The sequence below is a fragment of the Pezoporus flaviventris genome, unplaced genomic scaffold, assembly GCF_033815535.1.
Source record: "Pezoporus flaviventris isolate CSIRO_AGI_PZ_B2104156 unplaced genomic scaffold, CSIRO_AGI_Pfla_v1 ptg000036l, whole genome shotgun sequence".
In the NCBI taxonomy this organism is placed as follows: Eukaryota; Metazoa; Chordata; class Aves; order Psittaciformes; family Psittacidae; genus Pezoporus; species Pezoporus flaviventris.
In genome coordinates, this window is record NW_026892584.1 from 32,367,699 (window position 1) to 32,390,830 (window position 23,132).

Sequence of the window (23,132 nt, forward strand, 5' to 3'; positions counted from 1 at the left end):
CCTGAGCCATCCCTCAGAACAAGCTGTCACCATGACACTGTTTTCAGTACGAGATGGGGAGACAGTAACGCGTAAGGGCAACAGAGCACTAATGCCATCTCCACTACTGGATTTCAACAGCTTAGATGCTTTACAACCTCGTGTACCACATCCAGCATCAGGCAGGCTGCTGCTGTTGCTGTGCTAAACCCAAAAGTGAATAAGCCAAGCCACAAAGCTAAAGTGCACGTGCTTTCAAAGAGAATGGGTCTAATGCATTTACTTCAATTGTTTTGTTACTTGAAGTGATCGCTGTGGTCCCGAATGTATGCTTAAGTGAAATTTTACATTAAAATTGCATTAACTTATAAAATTAGTAATACAGCTTTCCTATTACTTACTATAATGTGCTGTATACCTGTAAATGAACTAAAAAGCATAAACAGAGCTTAGAATTACCAGATAGGCTTTAAAAAGAAATAAAGCTATTTTGCACCTAAAACCACAATGCAACGATGAATAGCATCATGGAAAGGAAAACCAGACCAGAAATGTGGAAGGCCTACCTACCAGCACCAACCTTTCACAACAGCAGAACACCCTTCTTTTTTTCCCATGCAATCTGTGCCTGTTTCCATGCTTGGAGTTTCTTTATCAAGTCTGGTTACTAAATTCCCACAGAGCACAGCCCAGGTGGGACTGGTGTTGGAATTTGTGACTCAGTTAACAGCAACAAAACACTTTGTACTAGCTCCACTGTGGTAAGAGCTGTGCTATGGTCGACCTGGCTGAGCTCTCACAGCCACCCCGTTATTTATTTGGGGGCTGGGGGGGGTTGGGTTAAGGGCTGCTATGGAAAGGGGAGAAAAAAGATAAAGGAGAGCAATGGGAAAGCTACTGAGTGAGTAACTGGATGAGGAATGGGAGGATGTTATATGAAAACCTTTATGGTTTTGTTGTCCTCAAATGGTTGTCACCCTGCAGGACTGACACTGAGCACCCACCTCTACTACCTCCCGCCTGCAGCACCCACCACCAGGATACTCACTTCAATCACCTGTGGTTACTTCCTTAAGCACTCACCTCCTGCCTCGGCCCCACAGAGAATTCCTCTCACTAAGAGCTGGTATAGCACAACTGACCTCAGTGCTCCAGTTTAGAACACCTGCTTTGGTGGGCCTACTGAATAGTTAAGTGGGTACAACGAGCTCGCTTTTAAGAATACAGAAAGGTGTGAATCAGACACACTGTTCATGACTAATTCTGGGGATAGTTTTATAAACCAAAACAAGTTTGAGGTTGTCAGTTTTGTTTTTAAATAAGCTCTCACATGACATCTGTGCCCAAACTGAGCAAGATGCGTACTACTACTAAGGGCAAAATCACTTTGTAGGGTCTTGAAGTTTTCCCACACAAAGCAACAGAAACTCTGGAAGCTTACTTATAATTTGGCTTTTGGAAGAGAAATCCAAACACATGGAGTGATGGAACACTGTGCCTCTCACAGCCCAGGCTGAGCTGTCCTCAGCAGGCAGGGAACCAGCAGTCTCACTCTGTGCACAGATTTGGTGTTGCTTACGAGTTGCTAGAGGTGAAAGACCAGCTCAGCTGTAAGCAGCTGAGCAGCACCTGCAATGAATTTGGATTTTTTTTTTACATAAAGTTCACATTAAGCCAATTACATCCTTATTTTGTAATGGTTTATTACAGCATCAAATTAAGAACTTTACGAATTCATTTTTACTCACATGTATTTTTAGGCCCACATCACGTACACCCTCCCTGATCTACTATACCTAAGGTATAGGAACCACCGAAGGAAAGTTCATCTCCTGTGAGATTCAAACTGCCCTTTCAGGCACCTGTCTCCAGCACATCATGAGCTCAGGCCGTGGCTTTGGTGCCTCCCATCTTGAATGCTGTGAACAGCAGTCCAGAATGGGTGAACAATGTTTAGACAGCAAAGGAATGAAAGAGGCAGGAACCGATACCACTTGTTCATGAGGAGGTTTCCAAAGTATAGTATTTGTTTGGTTTAATGCTTTTTTGTTTAAAGAAGACATTCAAGCCCAGGAAGCTAAAATAAGGATAAATCAGAAAAAGCCACGTAACACCACCCGTGTTTGGTTTATGTGGAAAAGATGAGATTAAACTCTTGCCAGAGCTCTCAGCACTACATGGCATTTCTGCCTTTACAGTATTTTCTTTGCTACCAACAAGCACATGCTGCAGCAGAAGTTAACCCATGTTAACTGCTGCACTTGAGCACTAAATAGCTGTCCCACAGGAATGGGAGTGGAAACAGCAATGAAAAGGAGCAGATGCACCTTCCCAAAACCAGCCTCTCCATGAGCACAGCACCACTCTCCAGCCGTGGGACTCCATGCCCAGTTCCACTGGGGCAGCTCTTTGGTACTGCCTTTTCTTGTTTGTGAGCCTGCCTTCATCTGATTTCCTCTGTTTTCATTTCTTTCTCCTTTCTTCCAGGTTTATAGTCACTGGTTTCCTGTTACCATTTGCTTCATCCTATGTTCCACAATTTCAAAAATGAGTAGAAATTATGGAAATTGCCTCTTGTCACTGTGCTCAGACCTTACACTGTTGTTTGGTTTTACATGAGGAGGGAAAAGCACACATCCCATGCCTTCTTTCTTTTCCTTTTTTTTTTTTCTCTCTTTTCCCAAAGAACAAGTGAACTGGTTGGATCTCTCGTTTAACAGTTAACAAAAAAAAACATATCAAGGTGATGACTGGTGGCTGTTGATAATCTGAGAAGGGGATGGTGAGTTGTTACCTGTTCTAGCACCAAGCAGATGGAAGAAAACCCCCCAGCAAGCCACCTACTACTTCTTAGTTACTTATGAATGATTTTGGCAAGGAAACCTATTGTGGCTTTTATTATACACCTAAAACTATTCTTTCTGTTCTCAAATTAAATAATGCAGTTTAAGTCTGAAGTCAACGTTAATTGAAGAGCAGAAGCTGGAGACAACCAAAGAAAACACACTGCATTGACTGGTATGAAGAGTGCCCAGCAGGCTTTGGCAAGCTCACAGCTTGCTCACATGATCCAAAAAATCAAACAGTGCTATGAACTTTAGGAAAACACAGCAGGTTGCAAGGAAGCATAAGAAAACCACGAGAACAAAAGAGTACGCAAGTGCAATACAGCCAATGATGATAAAATCACTGATGTGGCAACTGATCTATGACTTGCAATCTTTCCTTTCTGTAGAGTCTACAGGCTGGTTTTGTCCAAAACACTGACAAGTAAACATCTGTCTATAGCTTATGCTAATAGAATTTAAGAACAAAAAAAAGAAGAATCTTTGCAGATTAAGGCCTGTCACATATGTGACGCTAATATTGAAATAGGGAACCATCACCTTGCCCATGCAAGCATAGCATTTGAAACCAAAACCCTTAGCTTGGGACGCTGCTGCACCTCGCACCGCAAGTTCAGTAAGGGACTCCGATGCACAGGTCTGGAGTGAAATCCATGTGCAAGGGGAGATCTGAGCACTGCAGGGTGCAACCCAGAGGGAGCAGGGTAGGTGCTGCACAGATGAACACAGGGGTGGCTGAAAAAGGGCACCATTTGCCTTGGCAAGCCTGCAAGACCAACAGCGGAGTGTAGGCAGCAGCCATGAGGAGTGGATCATGGTTTTAAACTAAGTCATTCCTGAATGCTACCCAAGCCCTGCTCTTGGTACTGAAGTCCTTTTTTTTGATCTAATTTCCAGATTCAGGAGATAACTGCAATGTGTCTGCTTTCTGATACTAAGAGTCCAGGTCAGCATCAACTGGACTTGTCCGAAGTTCAGAGTTATGCTGAAATGAATCTTGCTAATATTGAAACCCTGATACTGAGCAAAGTCAGAAGTTACTCTGAATGCATGCCTGCCTTCAGCTGTCAAACTGTGATAAAGTAACCTTAAAACTTTCTGAAATGCTTTCTTTATCCTTAGTTTCACATCATCTCTTGCCTCCCTGTCATAATCAGAAAGTCAGAATATGCAATGGCTGCCTCCTTAATGATAAAAAACCCCCTAAGATTTCAAGTCTAAATGATTGAATATATTTGGCCAATTTGTTCTCCCTGACCTAATCTCAATGGTGCTCCTCAGTTCCTGCACTTAGAACAACTTTCAGTTCTCAGTGTGCTTATTTGTAACTTTTGTTTGCTCCTAGGAACTGGATTTTCTGTCTCTCATTCTCTTTTTCCTAAGCATACTTCAGTAGCTTTCAAGGGAAATTTATTTCTGTAAGTGAGATGTCATTTTGCTTTTATTGTATCGGTTCTCTAGTTTATTTCTTTTACACAAAAAAGACTGCTGACTAAAGATCCCACAGATGTCAGGAAGACAATTAAGCTAGAGAACAAAGTCATCCATAAGTGGTTAAATCACACAAAGAGCTTTTGCCTCCCCTTCCTTTGTGCTGTATTATCACAGAAAAGGCTTTCTCCAGCTTCAGAGCAAGCCCTCCTGCCCGCAGTTCTTCTCTCTGATGCTCTGAAGGAAAGGCTGTCACTAGTCAGCTTCTCCCCTGACTTAGCCTACCAGGTTATGTCATCCTCTGACAGGAGCTCCTATGGCCCACCACAGCAGACAGTCTGTTCCTGAATACGTGCACTTCATGCAGGGATGGCAACAATTAGCAGGTTACTACAGTAGCATTTAATGTAAACAGCAAAGGAGGCACAGTAACAAGCATCATCACAGACGAAGACCAAAAAGCCCACAAAGCTGCCACCTTTAACCACGTGCACAGCCAGCTGTTCAGCAGGGAATGCCACTTGTCCTTCAGAATATGCTCCAAATTGTCCCCAGAAAGAAGGCTGCAACTGAGGCTGTACTCCCTCCTCTCAAAGTACATGACCATTCCCAGCTGCTGACCCCATTTTACTTGGCAAACCACCAGCAGTTTGCCAGGGAAAAAACACCAGGTACCCATATCAGCTACAACAGGAGGAACAAGGCTGGTAGTTTTGCTGTTAAATAGCTCCTCAGCTTCCAGCCATTCCAGTCCCCATCCCCACCCCTTCACCACAGCGGTGAGGTCTGGAAGGGAGTGGAGAAGCAAGCAGATCTGCAGGCTCAGACTCCAGCACTGCAGCTATCAGCCTTGCACTGAGACAAGTCACCCATCAGCTGTCCACAGGTATTTCACCGCTGGGGCAGTGGCATTTGAGATTCCTCAGGGCACAAGAACCAATGGACACATTATAGGTGCAGGGGCACAGCATTAGTGAAAGGTGTAGAGGGAGGGAGAAGAGGACATTACCAGTGACAGGCACAGAGGAACAAACCCCTTGACAGTCCACATATGTCTTTCGTGGGGTAAAGGCCTATGGAAGATCATGAGGCTGGGAGACACTGAGTTTAGGATTTTGAGGGAAAAAAAAAAAAAATAAAAAAAAAATCAAAAAGAGGCAGAAAAATTTGGCCTTTGATCTTGCAGTCTGAGTAAGTAAGACCATGAGGGAGGGAGCTCTCAATAGCCATCCAACTTGAACCAATGAAAGGCAACCTTAAAAGAGGCAGGACAAATCTTACTGCGAGATAAGAAGTCCTGCAGAGATGTGTGTAATAAGGGATAGAATCACAGCTACCAAATAGCCTACTGCAACTGATTTCTCTGTCACAGGTAAGATTTAAGTGCTAGATAGTACTTTCCACATGAAACAGCTGGGCAGGCAGCAAGGTTACAAGATATATCAGGTCTAATCTCAATTCCCAAATGCAATTCTGCTAAAGTCAAAAACATAACCAGCAAGATCTCCCTGTACACTCCTGACCAAATCCACAGGTTTTGCTCCTGTAGCTCATGCAGCTGCACGACTGGAAAGAATGTGCTAAGAACCATCATGCAAAGAAACCTGATAATTGATTAGCTCTTCACTTCTTTAAAGTAAGTATTTGTTATAGCTTGATATATAGAATATACTATTGAAGACCATTGGGTAACTAGCTTCAAATAGAACACAAAAATTATTTTTAGACCTAGGAGAGCCCAGAAGGCTGGCTCATTAACTTTTCTCCCCCTTCCTTCCACACGCAAGCGCTCCCATTCCCTGTATAACCACCATGCACACAAGATGCTTACAAGAAGAGATGAAGTTTATTTCTTTTTTACTTTTATCTGGCATTGGAGAATGCAAGGGGTCGGTAACATCAAAGCCTACTGACTGACCTACATAAATGCCATTGTTAAAGCACTGCTGGCTTACACAGAGAAAAAGCTTTATGTTCACAGCAGAAAATCATGATGAGAGTAGTGCTGAGAATTAGTGACTTCTGTTCCCTTCCACACTGCATGAACATGAACTGCACTGATTGAAAAAAAAGGTTCAGCCTGTAGTACATCTCTATGACATGATTTAGACAGACAGCTGAGATCTTCCTGACCTGTACCCAAAACAAAGCTTTGTTCAGGTTTTCATTATCACTGAAATCTTTTTCTCAACTAAGAGGCTCAGTTATGTTGCAGGATAGCATAAATGCACTTACACTAGAGGTGACAGCAGGTCCATTTAAAGAAGCATATGACCGACACTTTTTACATCAGGAGAGACATCTGAGACATCTCCCAGCTAGTCCTAACTTCGTTAAAAAGTTCAAATGTACAAAATACAATGTTTGGAAAGTTTATATTTTCTCTGAATTCCCCCCCCCCCCCCATGATGCTGAGAAAATAAAATCAATTCATATTGCTATGAAATTCTATTTTTGCAACTGGTGGCATCCCAAGCTTTATCTATGAGCTATAAAATCCTCAGCCTCATCCACATTTCCAGCACAGTGGCTAACAGCCAAGTAACACAGCAATAATCTCTCTTCCACTGAGAATACTTTTATTCACAAGGCAAAAACTGGAGTTAGACTTTTAGGTTGTGGGCAAGGCACTCGCAAAGTGAGCAAATCTATTTTTGCTCACAGAACTAATTTAATGTTTAAGTGCAACAAAAACACTAAATTAGCCATGAAGATCATGCATATCCAACAGTTTTCACCAGACATGACTGTGACCCAGGCCTCTAAATACAGAAACATTAAAGTCCTAAGGAATCAGCTCTATTATTTTCTGCTTCACCAGATGATGTTTCCTTTTGACCAGTCTAGAAATATAATTTCTATTATAATAATTAAACATTTAATAAAATACTATATATTTAAGAGTTAATAAATGGTTTCTTTCTGTAATAAAATATGGAATACTCTTTTTTCAATGATATTCAGACCCCAAGACTTAAAGGAGAAACATTCATGCTGAAAATGGATCAATGTACAGCACTAGGTCAGGAATCACATCTCTTGATTAAAACCCCAGGATCTCACTGTGAAACTGTACATTGATTAACAATTCACTGTTTCCTTTTATCCACGTATTTCATTTTCAGCATCTGGCAGTGAGTGAAATACAAACCCAGATTATCCAACACTGAAGCAAATCTAACAGCCTCAGCATATTTGTTACGGTCCATCCTTTTGACAAACTCTAGACACTTGTCTTTCAGAGATAGATAGCTCTCTGTCTTGGATCAGCACCATTTCTTACTCATGCAGGGCACAGCAGAATGTCACATCACAATCCTGGGTTTTTCATGCCTGGTACTTCATTCAGTGTCCTCTTTGCAAGTCTCCATGTCTCTCTCAATGAGGCATATGCACACATTTCCAAACAAACAAGCTGTGTTCCCAAAGAGATATTAAATATGAGATATAAAATACCACAATATTGGCAAAAGAAATGGCTAAGAGTCAAAAGAAAAAATTAACCTCTATAATGTTCTGAGTACATATTTAAGCATATTTTCTTTTGTTAAATCTTAACTTGTTCATATTAACATCTGGGCTATTTATTGTGCTTCAAATACCCATTTCTTCATATGCAAACAGAAAAGCAAGCACACAGACAAAAAGATGAATGCCCTGAACTTGAACTTTATACTGTTCTGGACTGTCCATGTCCACTGCTGTGTACTAACAGGAAGGATACATACCTGCAGTCATCCCCTCCAGCACTGACCACGTATCTATCTCCACTTGTGAATCGAATATTGGTTAAGTGGGCAGAGTGACCTAAAAATCGTTTGTGTTTTGCCTGGAAAAAAGACACAACACAACAACAAAATGAGGGCCTAAATACTTCATGTCCTTCTCAGCCAAACAAGGCATGCATGTTTTTATCTACCTTTTTATTGCACATCATTCAGAATGTTATATAGGTTTTCAAACATGAAAGATCTCCTGAAGGAGAACCATTACTGTGCTGCAGCACAGTTGAAATGTCACTAAGTGAGACAGCACCTGCAAATTGGGAACAATGCTCAAGCTAACACAGCAAAATGAAATATAGCTTGTCACAAGAAATGTATCTTGTACAAACTCTAAATACTGTGCACAAATTCTTAACACTGAAAAAATTATTTTGATCCTAAGTGTGTAAGGACTTTACACTGTGCAGTCTCAAATCCTAAAACTGATCAGTGCTAGCGTTAGTGAAAAATCTGTAAACTCTTCATCCACGGAAATACACAGATGGGACTAAAATTACCAGCTGTCTTCCTTCCTTCTGTCAAATGGAGACTGTGGATAAATAAAGCTAAGGGCTCTGAGATTTTTATTGTGAAGGCACTATGCTAATGCAGGCTGCCTTGTGAGGTGGGCTGATGACAACCTTATGAAGTTTAACCATGGCAAGTGCAAGGTCCTACACCTGGGTCGGAGCAATCCCAGGCACAGCTACAGGTTGGGCAGAGAAGAGATTCAGAGCAGCCCTGCAGAGAAGGACTTGGGGGTGTTGGTTGATGAGAGAATGAACATGAACCGGCTTCAGTGTGCGCTCGCAGCCCAGAAAGCCAACCGTATCCTGGGCTGCATCAAAAGGAGTGTGACCAGCAGGTCGAAGGAGGTGATCCTGCCCCTCTACTCTGCTCTTGTGAGACCTCACCTGGAGTATTGTGTGCAGTTCTGGTGTCCTCAATAAAAAGGACATGGAACCGTTGGAACAAGTCCAGAGGAGGGCCACGAGGATGATCAGGGGACTGGAGCACTTCCCATACAAAGGGAGCTTATAGGAATGCTGGGGAGGGACTCTTCATTAGGGACTGTAGTGGTAGGACAACGGGTAACAGGTTAAAACATAAACGGGAAGTTTAGGCTAGATATAAGGAAGTTCTTTACTGTGAGGGTGGTGAGGCACTGGAATGGGTTGCCCAGGGAAGTTGCGAATGCTCCATTCCTGGCGGTGTTTAAGGCCACGCTGGACAGACCCTTGGGTGACATAGTCTAGTGAGAGGTGTCCCTGCCCAGGGCAGGGAGGTTGGAACTGAATGGTCCTTTCCAACCCTAACTATTCTATGATTAACACCTACAAGAGCTTATAGCTTATAGCAAGAGCTACTGCACAAAATAGCAAAAACTTAAGAGACGAAGCATACTTGTGAGACTACAGAGATGAAGTTACACAGGTGCATTAAAAAGCTACAAATTTAGAGAAGGAAGTATTTCCATCACAGGTCTTCTAGAAAAACAGCACAAGACCATAATATCAACAGTATTTGTAATAACTGAAAAACAAGTTCTTACAAATTTCTCAGGACATGGGAAGTCAAAGAGTTTGACCATGCCAAAATCGTCGCCTGTTACAAGATTGATTCCCGAGTGAGAGACACAGGCACAGTTCACATCAGCTTTTTCAGCATGCCTTGACCAGATTCCGATTACTTCATCCCCTAGAACACTGCAACAGAAGAATAACAGATTCTTCTTCTGAAAACTACAGCAAAAAGAATAGAGTAAGGAAACAGTGAGCAGCTCTCATGTTGTAACTGATTCTATAGAATTGTACTTTTTACATTTTATTCTTACACATTCACATCTCAGACAGGCTTCACTCTGTAATTAATTTTTGTATCACTCCATAATTACTTCTGAAAACGATTCAGTAATATACTTCCCAAAATAAAGTGGCCCATAACGACACTAAGAAGCAGAGGTGAAATCAATGGTACTTGTATTATCCAGTGAGGTATTTGCCAAAAAATTGAATGAAGGAAAATTAAAAATCATCCTTCTTCGTTATAATCAGAGGCAGAGAGAACTGTTCAAACCAGAAAACATAATTATCTTAAGATTCCAAAACAGACATTTATAGAAAGTTTCTTTCACCAACTGTTGTGAAAAGTTGCTTTCTCATTCAGCTCTGCTTACAACGTATGTGAATACTTCCAGGAATGCACAGAAAAGAAGCACTTTATCATTGGTTAGAAGGTGAATGATTTGGGAATTCTTCTGCAACTCTTTCCTCCTGAATCAGAGCACAGTACACCACATTGATAAGGAATGATTTACTTCAGACTGAAATAAAAGTAAGATACGGCGATTTCTAAGTCTGTTTAAGGAACTATAACAACTTTAAGGTATTTAAAAGTACTTTTGTATATCTTTTGATATGCAAATGTTAATAACAACTTTAATACACAGATACTATTAGTGTAATACTGTAAATATAACCCGAATCATCACAGTCTTCCATTTTCTTTTCATGTTTTGATATATTTAATATTACTTGTACTCTTATCCCTATGTTGCCATTTTGAAGCAAAAATTCCAAGTATTTGTGCAGTGCCATGAAAAACTACTGAGGCTGCTAGAGATATAGCAAAGCAAGCCAGAGATAAACAGCAAACAGAAAGGCATATGTTGAAGAGATCAGTTGTTACCGGATGTGCTCACCAGTCAAATTCATGTTCTGTACTATCTTTTGCTGTACTGTACTTAACTGATCTGATGCCAGAGCAGATGGGTGCATTAAAAGAAATTATCTGGCACAATGAAGGAATGAAATATGCTTTTAAACAGTAGGTGCTTCTCCTGGAAGTTACAAGTGTTTTAACAGGTACAAATGTGTGAATCATTTACCTTGTCCAAGTCGCCCATGTTATTCTGTCAATCACAGCCTGGTCCACAAGCTGTTTTCCTGAAGGCACTTCATAGACTTGCCTTTTGTAAGACCCAGTAGAGACCTTTGAGTTGATGACAGACAATTTAGAATACACAAACTTTTTTTAGAAGGTGAAAATATAAATCTAAAGAGCTTTAAAAAGCATTTTCTTGATCGTTATCTTTTACTCTGTAACTTAGCTATTAATAAGCTTCCTTAATGAACTGAAAATGCTCATAACTCTGTACAAGCCTAAAGCAACAGTGAGAAAGTGTACGAAATCTTGAATTTTAAAATAATCAATTGATAAAAAATAATTGAAACATCTCACAGTCTGCACATGAATTCTATATATACAGATACTGTGTGCACTAGTATGTGTGTATGTAAATAAGAAAGGCAAAATAAACTCCTATCTTTAAAACTGACAGAAAGATATTTCTTTGTTGATTTTATTGTAAAAGAAGCTTATTCCTCCTCCCAGATATGAACAAAATACATGTCTATTTTATTTTGTTTTTAAGAAATGTCTTAAGCCCTGTGGCTGGGAATTGTAACACCATGATTCTGGTGCTGCTCTGCCAAGGCTAGCACCAAAACAGTGTGTAATGCTAGCATTTTGGTCAGGAATATAAAAAATTCCCATGTCCCTGGGGCTTACAGAATAACAGACTACTAATTTGTTTAAGACAGCCCATCAGCATCACAGAGGTAAAAGGGCTGGGAGACACGGATTTTGAAATCCGTTTCTCATTTCTGTGCTTATTCTTTGTATTTTATATCTAGGATAACTACTTTTATCACTCATTTATCACAAACAGCCCAGGGACAGTAACCTACTGAACATTTTATTACAAAATCTAGCAGTTGTCAAAGGAGAATACTTGAAGAATCTCCCTCATGAGTATGCTTTACATTCAGTAATTTGAAAAATTAATGACTGATACCTGGAGATAGGAGCTATCTGCAGAGAAATCCATCTGGATCACAAAACTTGGGATATCTTTGCAATAGCTGACTCGATTCAGTGTGGGACCCAAAGTCAGATCATAAAAATCCACTGCGTTCTCACTGGAACCAACTGCCAAGTAACGAGAATCTGGGCTAAACCTGAAGACACAAAAGAGTCTGCTAAGCAAAACAGTTTCTGAAATAATTTTTTTTCAGTGAACATACATGCAACAGAATGTGGCAATAACTTTGGTACAGTTGTCACATATAAGGGAAATGGGAACACTTCTGAGTAACTGTGTTCATTATCTGATCTCATTACCATTTCCATGGTCTAACTTAGTGACATGCCTTGACACCTGATTCTTTAATGCCATACTTATAAGGCTAAAAACCAGGAAAATTAATTGCTGTAAATGAAGAAAAGCCAGACCTTCTAGATGAAACATACTGAACAAAAATGTATGAAATCAAACCTTTCATCTGCCCAATGTATTTCTGCACAGTGGTTTCCTCCTTCCAGTTTTTCTTTCTAGTCTTGAAACTCAGCAGCTTCCTGAACTGAAAAAATTCCTCACAGCCCCTTTTGTGTTACTAAGGAAATATCTTTATTATCATTATCTCTGAGATATACACTGGGACAGGTTTCTGATTCCAGCAACCCCCTAACTGCTAACAGGGCTCTCCTGCCTCCTTGCAGCAAGGTCCTTGTTTGCTTATATTTCTCCCACAAATCCTTCTTTACCCTCCAGAATCTCTCAGCTGATCACAACCAATTTATCTCACAGAAGGAATCGTCTTGTTCTCCTCTCAGGAAATGGAAGCAAAATTTTACTTCTAACTCCTTTCTAACAAAACACAACAAAGAGCAAACTGACATACAGGCATTTCCAGTGTCTCTCACAATCCAGTCTGAATCTGTAAACTTCTGATCTCATTTTACACATCATCTCAACCTGCTCCTTTTCACACCTTCTCATATGCCCCTTGATTAGGACAGTCTCTTCCTATTGTCCATTTACTTTCTCATTCACTCTTCATTTTAACTAATTCTTGACAATATCACCTGAACCCCCTATGGTATGGCCCAGGTTTTGAGTGATTGTATTCTCATGTCTTCATGTACCTCCTTCTACCTTTTTATTCTTGCTATCAGAGCAATCACACAAACTCCACAATTCACTTATTGATTCCATGACTCTGAAATATCATTGCAATGCTTCCCAGAACACAAACTTGTATTTTAAAAAATCAAAACATTACAGATTTCTAGAATACTACAATAGAAAAAAAAAAAAAAGCATTATATTTTCTGACCTTATATCTTGAATCGCTGATCTTCTGTCCCTTTTCTTCCCCCAGATTTTTAGAGAGGTTACAAGCAAGATAATAAATTCTCCATTTTTCATGCCAATAGCTACCATATCACCTTCTGGGCTGTAACAAACAGTACGAGCTGCATGTCCTAAGCTGACTTTGTTCAGCATCTTCTGTGAAGAAATAAAAAAACAGAAGAGTAAATATTTTTATTTGTTCATACTTCAAAAGAACCTTATGCTAACAGATTGGCATTATCAGATGGATTATTCTCAAAACACATTAACACCACCAAAAGTCTAGGACTTTTTTTCTTATAATTTTTTTCCTAAAAACAACTGTCCTCCAACACCTACCTTTTCTCCAATATCCCAGAGTCTTACTGTGCCATCTTCTGCAGCAGAAAGGAAAAAATCTCTGGAAGGATGTGTTGCTAGGCCCCAGATCGGTCCATCCATATGACCATTAATTAGAATGTTACATGCAGCATTTTTCTCTCCAACTTCGATTATTTCAGCATTTCTTGTCCCAACAAGAATTTTCCCCTTCAACAACAGTGAAAGAATTATCTCTGATGTAACACATTAACTACTCCTGATAAACAGTAATAAAGATATAATCCAAAGCTATAGTTCTGACAAGAAGGCTTGCTGAGATCCAATGATTATTTAATCGAAGATAATTTATTTCTTAAACTCATCTATGACTTATTCAAGTACAAAGCTGTACACAATCATAATGCCAGTTGAGTTACTGCTTGTACATCAGATATTTGAAGTGTGAAAACAGAAAAGAAATACTTAGTCTTTAATAAAAACATATAGAGAATATTATCCTAAGTAAGACTAGGACCTCCTGAAATACTTCTTTTTTTCTGCTGTAAAATCAGTTGCAGAAACCTTCTATCTCAAACTTTAATTTCAAATACTAATTATAGGAAAAAGAGGAAGCAAATTACCATATATTCAATGCTATAGATCAATCCACAAATTCTAAGCGTCCTTTTAAAGTCATGAGGCTTTTTTTACCTTGCCTCTGCAAACAGAGCGAACACAGTCCGTCATTTGTCCTGTCTCTAGTCTGAAGGCACGGCATCGTTTCAGCTCTTGATCCCATAGCTTAACTGCTCCTCCTTCCTTTGAACTATGAAGAAATCAGGAACAACCATGAGTGTAATGGCTGGTACAAAAAAAAAAAAGATGATTAACGTATGAAAGAACTGTATTACTTAACATAAAGTATTATAAATGAGGCATTTCAGTATGTTTTAAATCATTAAATGCTCCATTTGTTTTTACTGAACATGTGATTTTAATATGCTGAGCCTCCTAGCCAAAGAAATTCTGATACAAAGTCCCCATTGTACTTCTTTACAGAGCAATTTGAAAGACGGTTGCTGCCAAGCTTGGTCTGAATTAGTATCTCTTAGGAAATTTGCCTAGTCAAAGGAACAGTAAGGTGTGTGAACAAACTGCCATATTATTAAGACAGGCAGAAATTATCAAAAATATAGTTGGTGAAACAGGAAAGATACAAGATCCATATTGTACTACTGTGAAATAAACAACAACAAAAAAAATCACTTTTGTGAAAATTTCACTGGTTTCATTGATGTGAAATAAATGACAAAGATATTGTAGAAAAAACACTTAATATTAATTGCACAAGATACCCAACTAATCAGTACTAATCATGAAAGCTCTCAGTATTTCCCACCCACTTTCAAGAGAACTCATATTTTGGTAAAGAACACATTAAAAGAAGTTTCTAAAAAGGAGATAATGTTTAATGAAACTGTTATAAATATGGCATTTCCAGTTGAGCAGGGACATGTTTTATCTGTCTTCAAAAATAATCTCCCCCAACAGGAAATACAATGTTCCATGACATTGAGCTGCCATTGTTACAACTTTGATTACTGATTGAACCCTGACAAAGAACTCCAGAAAGTTTAATCAAATTATTGCTTTTGTACTGTTATTACTAAAAGAACTGTAATGTATTATAAATTGTTAGTTCTTGCAGTGCAATATTCTTTGCTTCCCAACAGCAGGGCTTTCACATACTCAGCAAAAAAAGATTTTATCAAAAGAGGCTGGAGAACTGCAGTCAAGAATGCCAAGGCAGAAGCAAACATACAATTTTCCTAATTGTAGCTTTTGTTTTGTATATTTTCAATACTCCATTTTCTCACAGGGGATGGATTATTGTTTCTTACTGTTATTCATTACCCTTTCTTTCAGGTCAAACACTAACAATTTAAAGGCTCTGACAGTAAAATCATGGTGGCATTTCCTAAATACTAGAAGAAAATATTTCAAGCGAGAAATAAATTTTCAGCTGGGGTTGAGGATCTTTAAGGACTGTTTAAGGAAAAGGTAATAAGTGGCCAGACTCCTGCAAAATGTGGCATTATCATGCCATCAGGTGGACTGTATTGCAGCTTAAGGAGGAAGAACTGTAATACAGTCCACCTGAAAGAAAAAATAGTTTTTTTTTCCCCTTTTATCATTAGCAAGGCACTAAGAAAAAATTAAAATGCTTGAAGAGGTATTTTGCTTACAACCCCAGAAACAAAGGATGTTGCTGTACCTTAGATTTGAGAGAAGAGAGTTTGCCTCTGCCATCATAACTAAACAGATTTTTCCTTTAAAAGAAGTTGTGCATTACGATGTTATAATATTTATCATTCATTTATTTAATCACAATTGTGCAAATTACTTAACAACCCCAGCTCAACTTCAGAAAAAGAAGTAACCACCAAGGACTAGGTAACTTTTTAATGCTTAGAACTGTATTTTAAACTAAATGTTTTTGCCTTCTCTTTCAAAAGTAATACTGTTGTGATAAATACCACTGAATCATTTAGTAGCATAATAACATGATCTCAAGGCTATTTTTTATTATGATAGTTCAGCCATTTTCAGCTCATTGATAACTGTGACTGAAGAAGCTTGTACATGTGCTTTAGAAACATGACTGTTACCTAGAATTTAAAATTCTGAAGAAGTACTTGTACAGCACTTAGATTCTGATTCATCCCCCTTGACTTTAGGTACTTAAGGTACCCACGTCACGATTGTAGTGACTTTAGGCTCTCCTAATCAATGGAAAAAAATAAGTAACCAAAGTTCATATGGACTTACCTTCTCTTTGGAGGTGGTGGCTACTTTTTTTCCTACCTAATCAGGAATCACAAAATTACTACTCTTCTAACTTTGATATCTCAACTGCCTAGTGTTAGATGGGATGAGTTCAAACAATTTTTAAAGAATACAGGTTCATGCAGAAAAAAAACGGAACAAAAGATGACTCACGGCCTTTCTTTGCCTCCTGTAACGATCAAACCATCTCTTAATGTAGTATACATTGTGAAAACTGGTCCATTGTGAGCTTTGGCCACAATTCGTATCAATACATGATCTTTCCAAACACAAACATCTCCACTGATAGTACCTGTAAATGTCAAGTTATTCTGAAAAGGGGAAAAACATATTCATCATCTGATTCTGAGTAAGACAGGAAGAAAACCATTCAGATATAAAGATCATCACCATTTGCATTTAGGTTAGATTACTTTTATTTGCTGCTGTAGAGGAGCAAATTGTAGAAGGGGTAATAACAACCTGTAGGGAAAAAACAACGAGCTACTATATTCTTTCTTGAAGTCCGAAACATGCTTTCTTGTAGCTAATAGGCTCTGCAATACAGGAAGAAAGGCAGCCACAGGGCTATCTGTGTTTTCAGCCTACAAAGTGCACAAACTCTTGTGAAAAAGTACAAAAGCAAGAGCTAAGAAATTAACGGCCCAGGTGAACAGAATGAGTGCTGCTCATACAGAGCACTTCCTGAAATGGCAAAGACACGGAATTTAGCAAAGAGGCCTGCATCTGTCAAAAAAAACCCAAAGCAAAACAAAACAAAACAAAATCCCACCGCGGTCATCTAACAGTCACAGATGTTAACGAATGCCCCAGGACAATGCTGTTCTTAGGTCACCCATGAGTAGTAAATGCATACAGATTATAATACAATCACACCCAGGCGGGCATAAAATTAGCCTCATTTCTACTCTTTGATTCCTGCAGTACAGCGTTGGCCTTGTTTTACCTGGATTAAATACCAAGCAGTATATTATCTGTACAAAGCATGCACTTTTGTTTCTCTTGAAAAAAACACAAATCCACAGTCTTTTTCTTTTCTGCTCTAAAGAAAGCTGGTATTCATTCTAACTAGCAGGCAAGTATTAGAAACTCTAAACTGAGTTTAATAAAACAAGCGACATATTCGTTGAAAAACCTCATTAAACTCATTGAATAAAGGCAGAAATGCAAAAAAAAAAAAAAAGAATAAAATATTATTTGCATGCATTCAAAAATCAGTTCTTAACATACATACCGCTCCAAAGGCCACAGAGAGCATCGTTTGCATTCGGGCATCTTCTATGGAGCTCAACAGCCCTTTTTTACTGAGAAGAGCTCGTCCAGCCAGTGTCCAGAACCTCACGTGTTTTACTCCCACAGAAACAAACTGGGTATCTGAATCTGGTCTGAATTCTGCTACAAATATACGCTGGTTGTGACCAGCTCGGCTGGCAATTTTGGCACCTGGCAGAAAGAAAATGGACATTCCGAATTCACTGATGAAAAATACACATTTATAGTTAAAAAATCCCTAGTTATGGGGAAGAGTCACCCAAGACCATACAGGTCAGGAAGAAAAGCACAAACTGCTCCTAAATGAAAACTAAATCAAGATGCAGATAAAAAACCAAACCAACAACCACCATATTAAATCAGTCCCTCTAGCAAGCATAGCACCTAATGAGTTAAGATCTCAGATCCAAGTTCCCATCTCCTCTTACACTCCTATGACTCCTCTGAAAACTCCAAACTCTGGACAAATTATAGAGACTAATGAATTACTTCTCTTTAAATTTCACCAAGGTTAGAAAACTTCCCACTTTCTGCAGGAAATTACTTGGTTACATATGGTCTTAGATTCAAAGCTAATGCTTTTCCAGTCTCTCCAAACACGTTAAAATCAGGCCTTTTGACCCATACGAAGATTCCTCAGTCTAGTTCCTTAGCTGCCGCATTGAATCTGTATAAACTCTTAAGAAGGAGACTTCTGACTGACAGCAGTGAATTGCTGCATGACCTTTTACCACACATCCTCCATGCTACGTAAGATTGTATAATACACATTTGACATTGCATCCAGCTCAACAGGATCTAGCAGACAAGCTGTAAAGGATCACTTTTTCTTAACTTGGGAGGTGATCTTTAAACTTCTGAGAGATACTAGCTGATCAGTGGATATAGCCAAAGGGAGAGGAAATAAACCCCTAAGATTAGAAAATCAGTTTCATGGTCTGGGCACGGTTTTGCCAGACAGAAAGGAGATGAGGAAAGGAGCTGACCAAATTGCTTTAGCCTAAATCCTGAACTCCAATCAAAGCACATCTGAAAACATGCAGTGTTAACTTAAGACACCAACTATATAGCTGCATAAAGGAGCTATACGAGCATCACATTTCTGCAACTTGCAATTTTGCAGGGATAATTTTAGGAGCATAACAAACTAGTCAGCAACCAGACTTTAAAGAAGAAAAAGAATGGAGAAGAATTTCATAAGCAAAACAGATTTTATAAAGAGTTTTTACCAAGCAGCAAAGAAATGCCTGAAATTTAAAAAAAAAAAAAGAAGAGTACAATTTTCTTTAATTATTCTAACTGGAAACCTTGGTCTTTACACAACAGTTCCAAAGGATATTTACTTAGCAGTTAGTAGAATGGGCAACTGCATTTATATTACCTCTCCTATATTTATGTTGCAACTGCTCTCGTCTCAAGCCAACATTCCTCTAACAGTACAAACATATTCTACAGAAACAATTGCTTTCTTACCTTCCTGCCACTTCCAAATGGTAATAGTGTGTTCGGGATCCAGCCCTACGGAGAGCAGCAGTTTGCCAGTGGCACTGAAACTGACTGAGCACACGCCCTTTGAATGGTAGCACCGCAGCACGGACAGAGTCTGTTTGTTCATTGCATCCCACACATGAATAGAAGGAGCTGTAGCTACACAGATATAAAAACATGTAAGTGGCATATGTTTTGAAAATGTCTAATAAAGTCTTACTGAAGAATTCTTATTGAAGCAGGTAATATTTTTTAATCAGACAAACAGAACTGTTCTGGGCAGAGAAAAAAAAAAAAGGAAACAAAAAAAGGAGATTTTGGCCTTCCTTTGGCAATCAATTTAAGGCAAACAGGATCATTAAATAGGACTAAGAAGTTGGCCTGTGGCCTCCTTACACTACTGGAGATGAAAACTTTGCTTACCCTGTTACTCGACTTCTGAGGCACAGCACACATAGAGGCTCTGAAAGCAAGCTGTCTTCTTGTTTTCTCCTAAGTAAAACTTAGTTCCACATGATAACTCAAAAACCTTCATAACTATTGAACAGGTTATCAAGAATGTAGTTTCTACATCAGGCTTTTGACAACTGGTAGCAACAGAGAAATTAGTTTACACTGCAAGGCCAGAATCTCCTTTTCTACAAAATGGCCATCTGTCTGAACTGCATGCTCTTAGGAGAGCGTCAGCTGAATAATCAGCTTGCTTACTGATGCAGAACTAGAGTATTTATTTTAGCTTGCACTGTTTAGACTGCAAGCTCTTTGCAGTAAGAACCATTTTTCCATGCTATTAATATATGTGATTATATCTATTATGATGACAGTTAGGGTTTTTTTCCAAATGCAATTCCCTCTCCAACAGCCTTGCAATCCATGTATAGTTTGCAAACCCTAAATAGCATTTGGGGCATTTCCAGGACAGTACGATTCTCTCTCAAACTTCTTTACTTCTGATCTCTAATAAATGTGACTGCAGAGTCTGGACATCACTGATTATTGTTGTAGACCCAGATTCATTTAAACTAAATTCTATTTCAGCTCCATATTTTGTGTTTCTGATCAGCTAAACCTAGTCCCTCAAAGGCAGACATGTAATGGAAAACAGTAGGCGCTGGGGCCTACGTGAATTTTATCAACATGAAGCTAAGCACAGTTCCACAGCTGTTCCAAAACAGTCTCTAGATAAATCTTCTCGTCCCTATTGGAATTTCTTCTCACGATACCAACATACTGTTATTATCACCTTTCAAGAGGCACCACAGCACTGTACAGACATGCCATTAAAACAGAAAGGGCAGGGGTTGGGGACAACTGGCCTATGTCAAAATTGTTGTCTCCAAACTCCTTGCTGTCCTTATGGAAAGCTGAGGCAAGAACGAGCTTTCTTACAGCTTTGAACTGTTTTTTCATCTTCAGCACTCCCCTGGGTAAAACTCTGCATTGCCCTTTACCTGTGCACCTCCCACATAACCTTGGTGAAAATTTATCTTTTGGGTGGCAAACAGAAATTTTCACATAGGTTTTATGAATAAGAACCAACAAAATCTTTCAGAACAAGATTTGCAGGACAGCAAACATGGACTCTGTCCTGACACTGTGTCCTGCTTATGGAGTACTCCAGCTGCTCAACATCTGCTCTCACAAGAGAGATTTTCATCTCCTTCTGGGATAAGTCAGCTACCACGGGCTGGCAGGACAAAAAAATACCTCCACTAAGATGAAGGAAATCTATACCAAGTCATTATGAAATTTAATTTGCCATTCCAGCCTACTGCAAGCATTACTGCTTCAAGAACCCCTGCATCACCGTAGGCAACATAAAATTGGAACAGGGAAAGTAAAAGCTGCTGGTGACCAAGGTGCCAAATAGCTATCGATAAATTTTAAGTGAAACTATGCAACTTTCTAATGAAGGCAGGCAGCAGCTTGGATTCCAGACTAGTGGTTCCGTAAAGAATAAAGCAAGAGCGCCGGTTTTCAGGCAGTGACAAAAGAATTTAGTAACACATACAAGGTCAAACTAAACCTTCAGTAGGAAGAGGGCAGGCGAGAGAGGGAAAGTCTCTAGGCATTATATGCAGGACTAGAGATTTTCTTTCACATAAACAACCATATCACCGCTTCTTCTTTTATACAGTTTAAAAGTGTGGGAAAAGGTACCTATATACTTCCTACCATCCTTAAAGCAGGCACAATATGACATATTTAAAAGAAGTCAACACACATTAAAAATGCCATTGTACATTTGTTCTTCACAGAAAAAGCTTTAGATCCACATGAAGATTATTATACTTTCTAGGTATACATGAACACACATTTATGCATCTCTGGAAGATGTGTCACAAAACAATTATGGCTGTTTAACAATGAACTCACTCACACATGATGGTGATGAATTTTTTAAGATTGCAGTTCAGAAAACAGCATAGTAATAAAAAACGGCTCAGTCAAGACTGTCAAGCTGTCAAAGACCCAAAATGATAAAGAAAAAATTAAACTGACATCATAACCAGCATTTGGGATCAGTGGTAATAACTGCATGACAATCATACATAAATGTGAAAGGTGATTGTTTTTTTTTCACTCAGTCACCTCGGCCTCCTCAATGGAATTTACTGTAGAAATGCATATTTAAAATTATACTCAATTGAGTGTCTTAAAAGAATATTAGTTGTCAGCCCCAACATGTCTATAAAATCTGCAGGTGTATGTAGGAATGCTACAGCAGGAGTATATATTAGAACTCACTGATCACTGGGCAGCGAGAAGGGAATACGTTACAACAAAAGTAGTTTTTGAGTGTGTTCTAACATTTTAATTGGTTCTATACTTACAATCTGCTGAGCTGTTGTGGTTTATATTCAGTGCTGACAGTAATATGACTGATATAGGTTTTAATAAACCAAAAATGAACTCATGTCACTTATTGCTCTACAAAGCTGTTGACAGCTACTAGATAGGCTAACTACACCTGAAGATGTTAAAATTTTATTGCCCTTACCTGACATATCTGCTGAGTCTCCTGTAATGGAAAAGCAGCAGAAAAATAATTAGACCAGAAATAAGATTAGTTCTAAAGAAAATATATGCCACATTTAGTGTAATTTCTTAACACACACCTTGATGTCATCTCTTTGCATCACAGCAGCACCAGTACTGCTTTTAGTGTTGAAGATGAACAACTACTGATAAAAGGAGGTCACATCAGAAATAAAAATCCATAAAATATATTTTTATTTCCATTTTGACTTACAACATAAAAATCTAGCTTTGATGTATGTTAGGTGTCTTTCTGCCAAGCTAAATAAAAACATATTTAACATGTTACTGATATTTTAATAAATTAGGTGGAACACCCCCCCAGAAAACGCTGACAGCTACTTCTGCTAAGTATCACAGTATCACAGTATGCTAGAGATTGGAAGGGACCTCAAAAGATCATCTAGTCCAATCCCCCTGCCGGAGCAGGAAAACCTAGATAATGTTACACAGGAATGTGTCCAGGCAGGTTTTGAATGTCTCCAGGGAAGGAGACTCCACAACCTCCCTGGGCAGCCTGTTCCAGTGTTCCGTCACCCTCACTGAGAAGAAGTTTCTTCTCAAGTTTAAGTGGAACCTCTTGTGTTCCAGTTTGTACCCATTACCCCTTGTCCTATCATTGTTTGCCACTGAGTAGAGCCTGCCTCCATCCTCGTGACACTCCCCCTTTATATATTTATATACACTAATAAGGTCACCCCTCAGTCTCCTCTAAACTATAGAGACCCAGCTCCCTCAGTCTTTCCTCATAAGGGAGATGCTCCACTCCCTTAATCATCTTAGTTGCCCTGCGCTGGACTCTCTCCAGCAGGTCCCTGTCCTTCTTGAACTGAGGGGCCCAGAACTGAACACAATATTCCAGATGCAGTCTCACCAGGGCAGAGTAGAGGGGAAGGAGAACCTCTCTTGACCTACTAACCACCCCCCTTCTAATACACCCCAGGATGCCATTGGCCTTCTTAGCCACAAGGG

At 39.2% G+C, this 23,132-nt stretch overlaps 1 protein-coding gene across 4 annotated transcripts in view; it reads right to left on the reverse strand.

Annotated features, from left to right (window-relative positions):
- Positions 1-6,566: 6,566 nt before the first annotated feature.
- The window catches only part of EML5 (EMAP like 5), a 101,545-nt gene continuing 84,979 nt past the window's right edge, over positions 6,567-23,132 (reverse strand). The window contains exons 31-42 of one of the 4 annotated variants that reach the window (XM_061463784.1): positions 22,123-22,143; positions 19,107-19,280; positions 17,596-17,804; positions 16,515-16,672; positions 14,226-14,340; positions 13,554-13,742; positions 13,198-13,367; positions 11,877-12,039; positions 10,908-11,011; positions 9,573-9,726; positions 7,985-8,085; positions 6,567-7,671 (exon numbers count right to left, since the gene is read on the reverse strand). In XM_061463784.1, coding sequence (XP_061319768.1) covers positions 7,635-7,671; positions 7,985-8,085; positions 9,573-9,726; positions 10,908-11,011; positions 11,877-12,039; positions 13,198-13,367; positions 13,554-13,742; positions 14,226-14,340; positions 16,515-16,672; positions 17,596-17,804; positions 19,107-19,280; positions 22,123-22,143 — 1,595 coding nt within the window. In that variant the 3' untranslated portion in view covers positions 6,567-7,634. Of the gene's footprint in view, positions 7,672-7,984; positions 8,086-9,572; positions 9,727-10,907; positions 11,012-11,876; positions 12,040-13,197; positions 13,371-13,553; positions 13,743-14,225; positions 14,341-16,514; positions 16,673-17,595; positions 17,805-19,106; positions 19,281-22,122; positions 22,144-23,132 lie in introns of those variants that run through there. The other 3 variants (XM_061463783.1, XM_061463785.1, XM_061463786.1) reach the window with 3 other exon arrangements.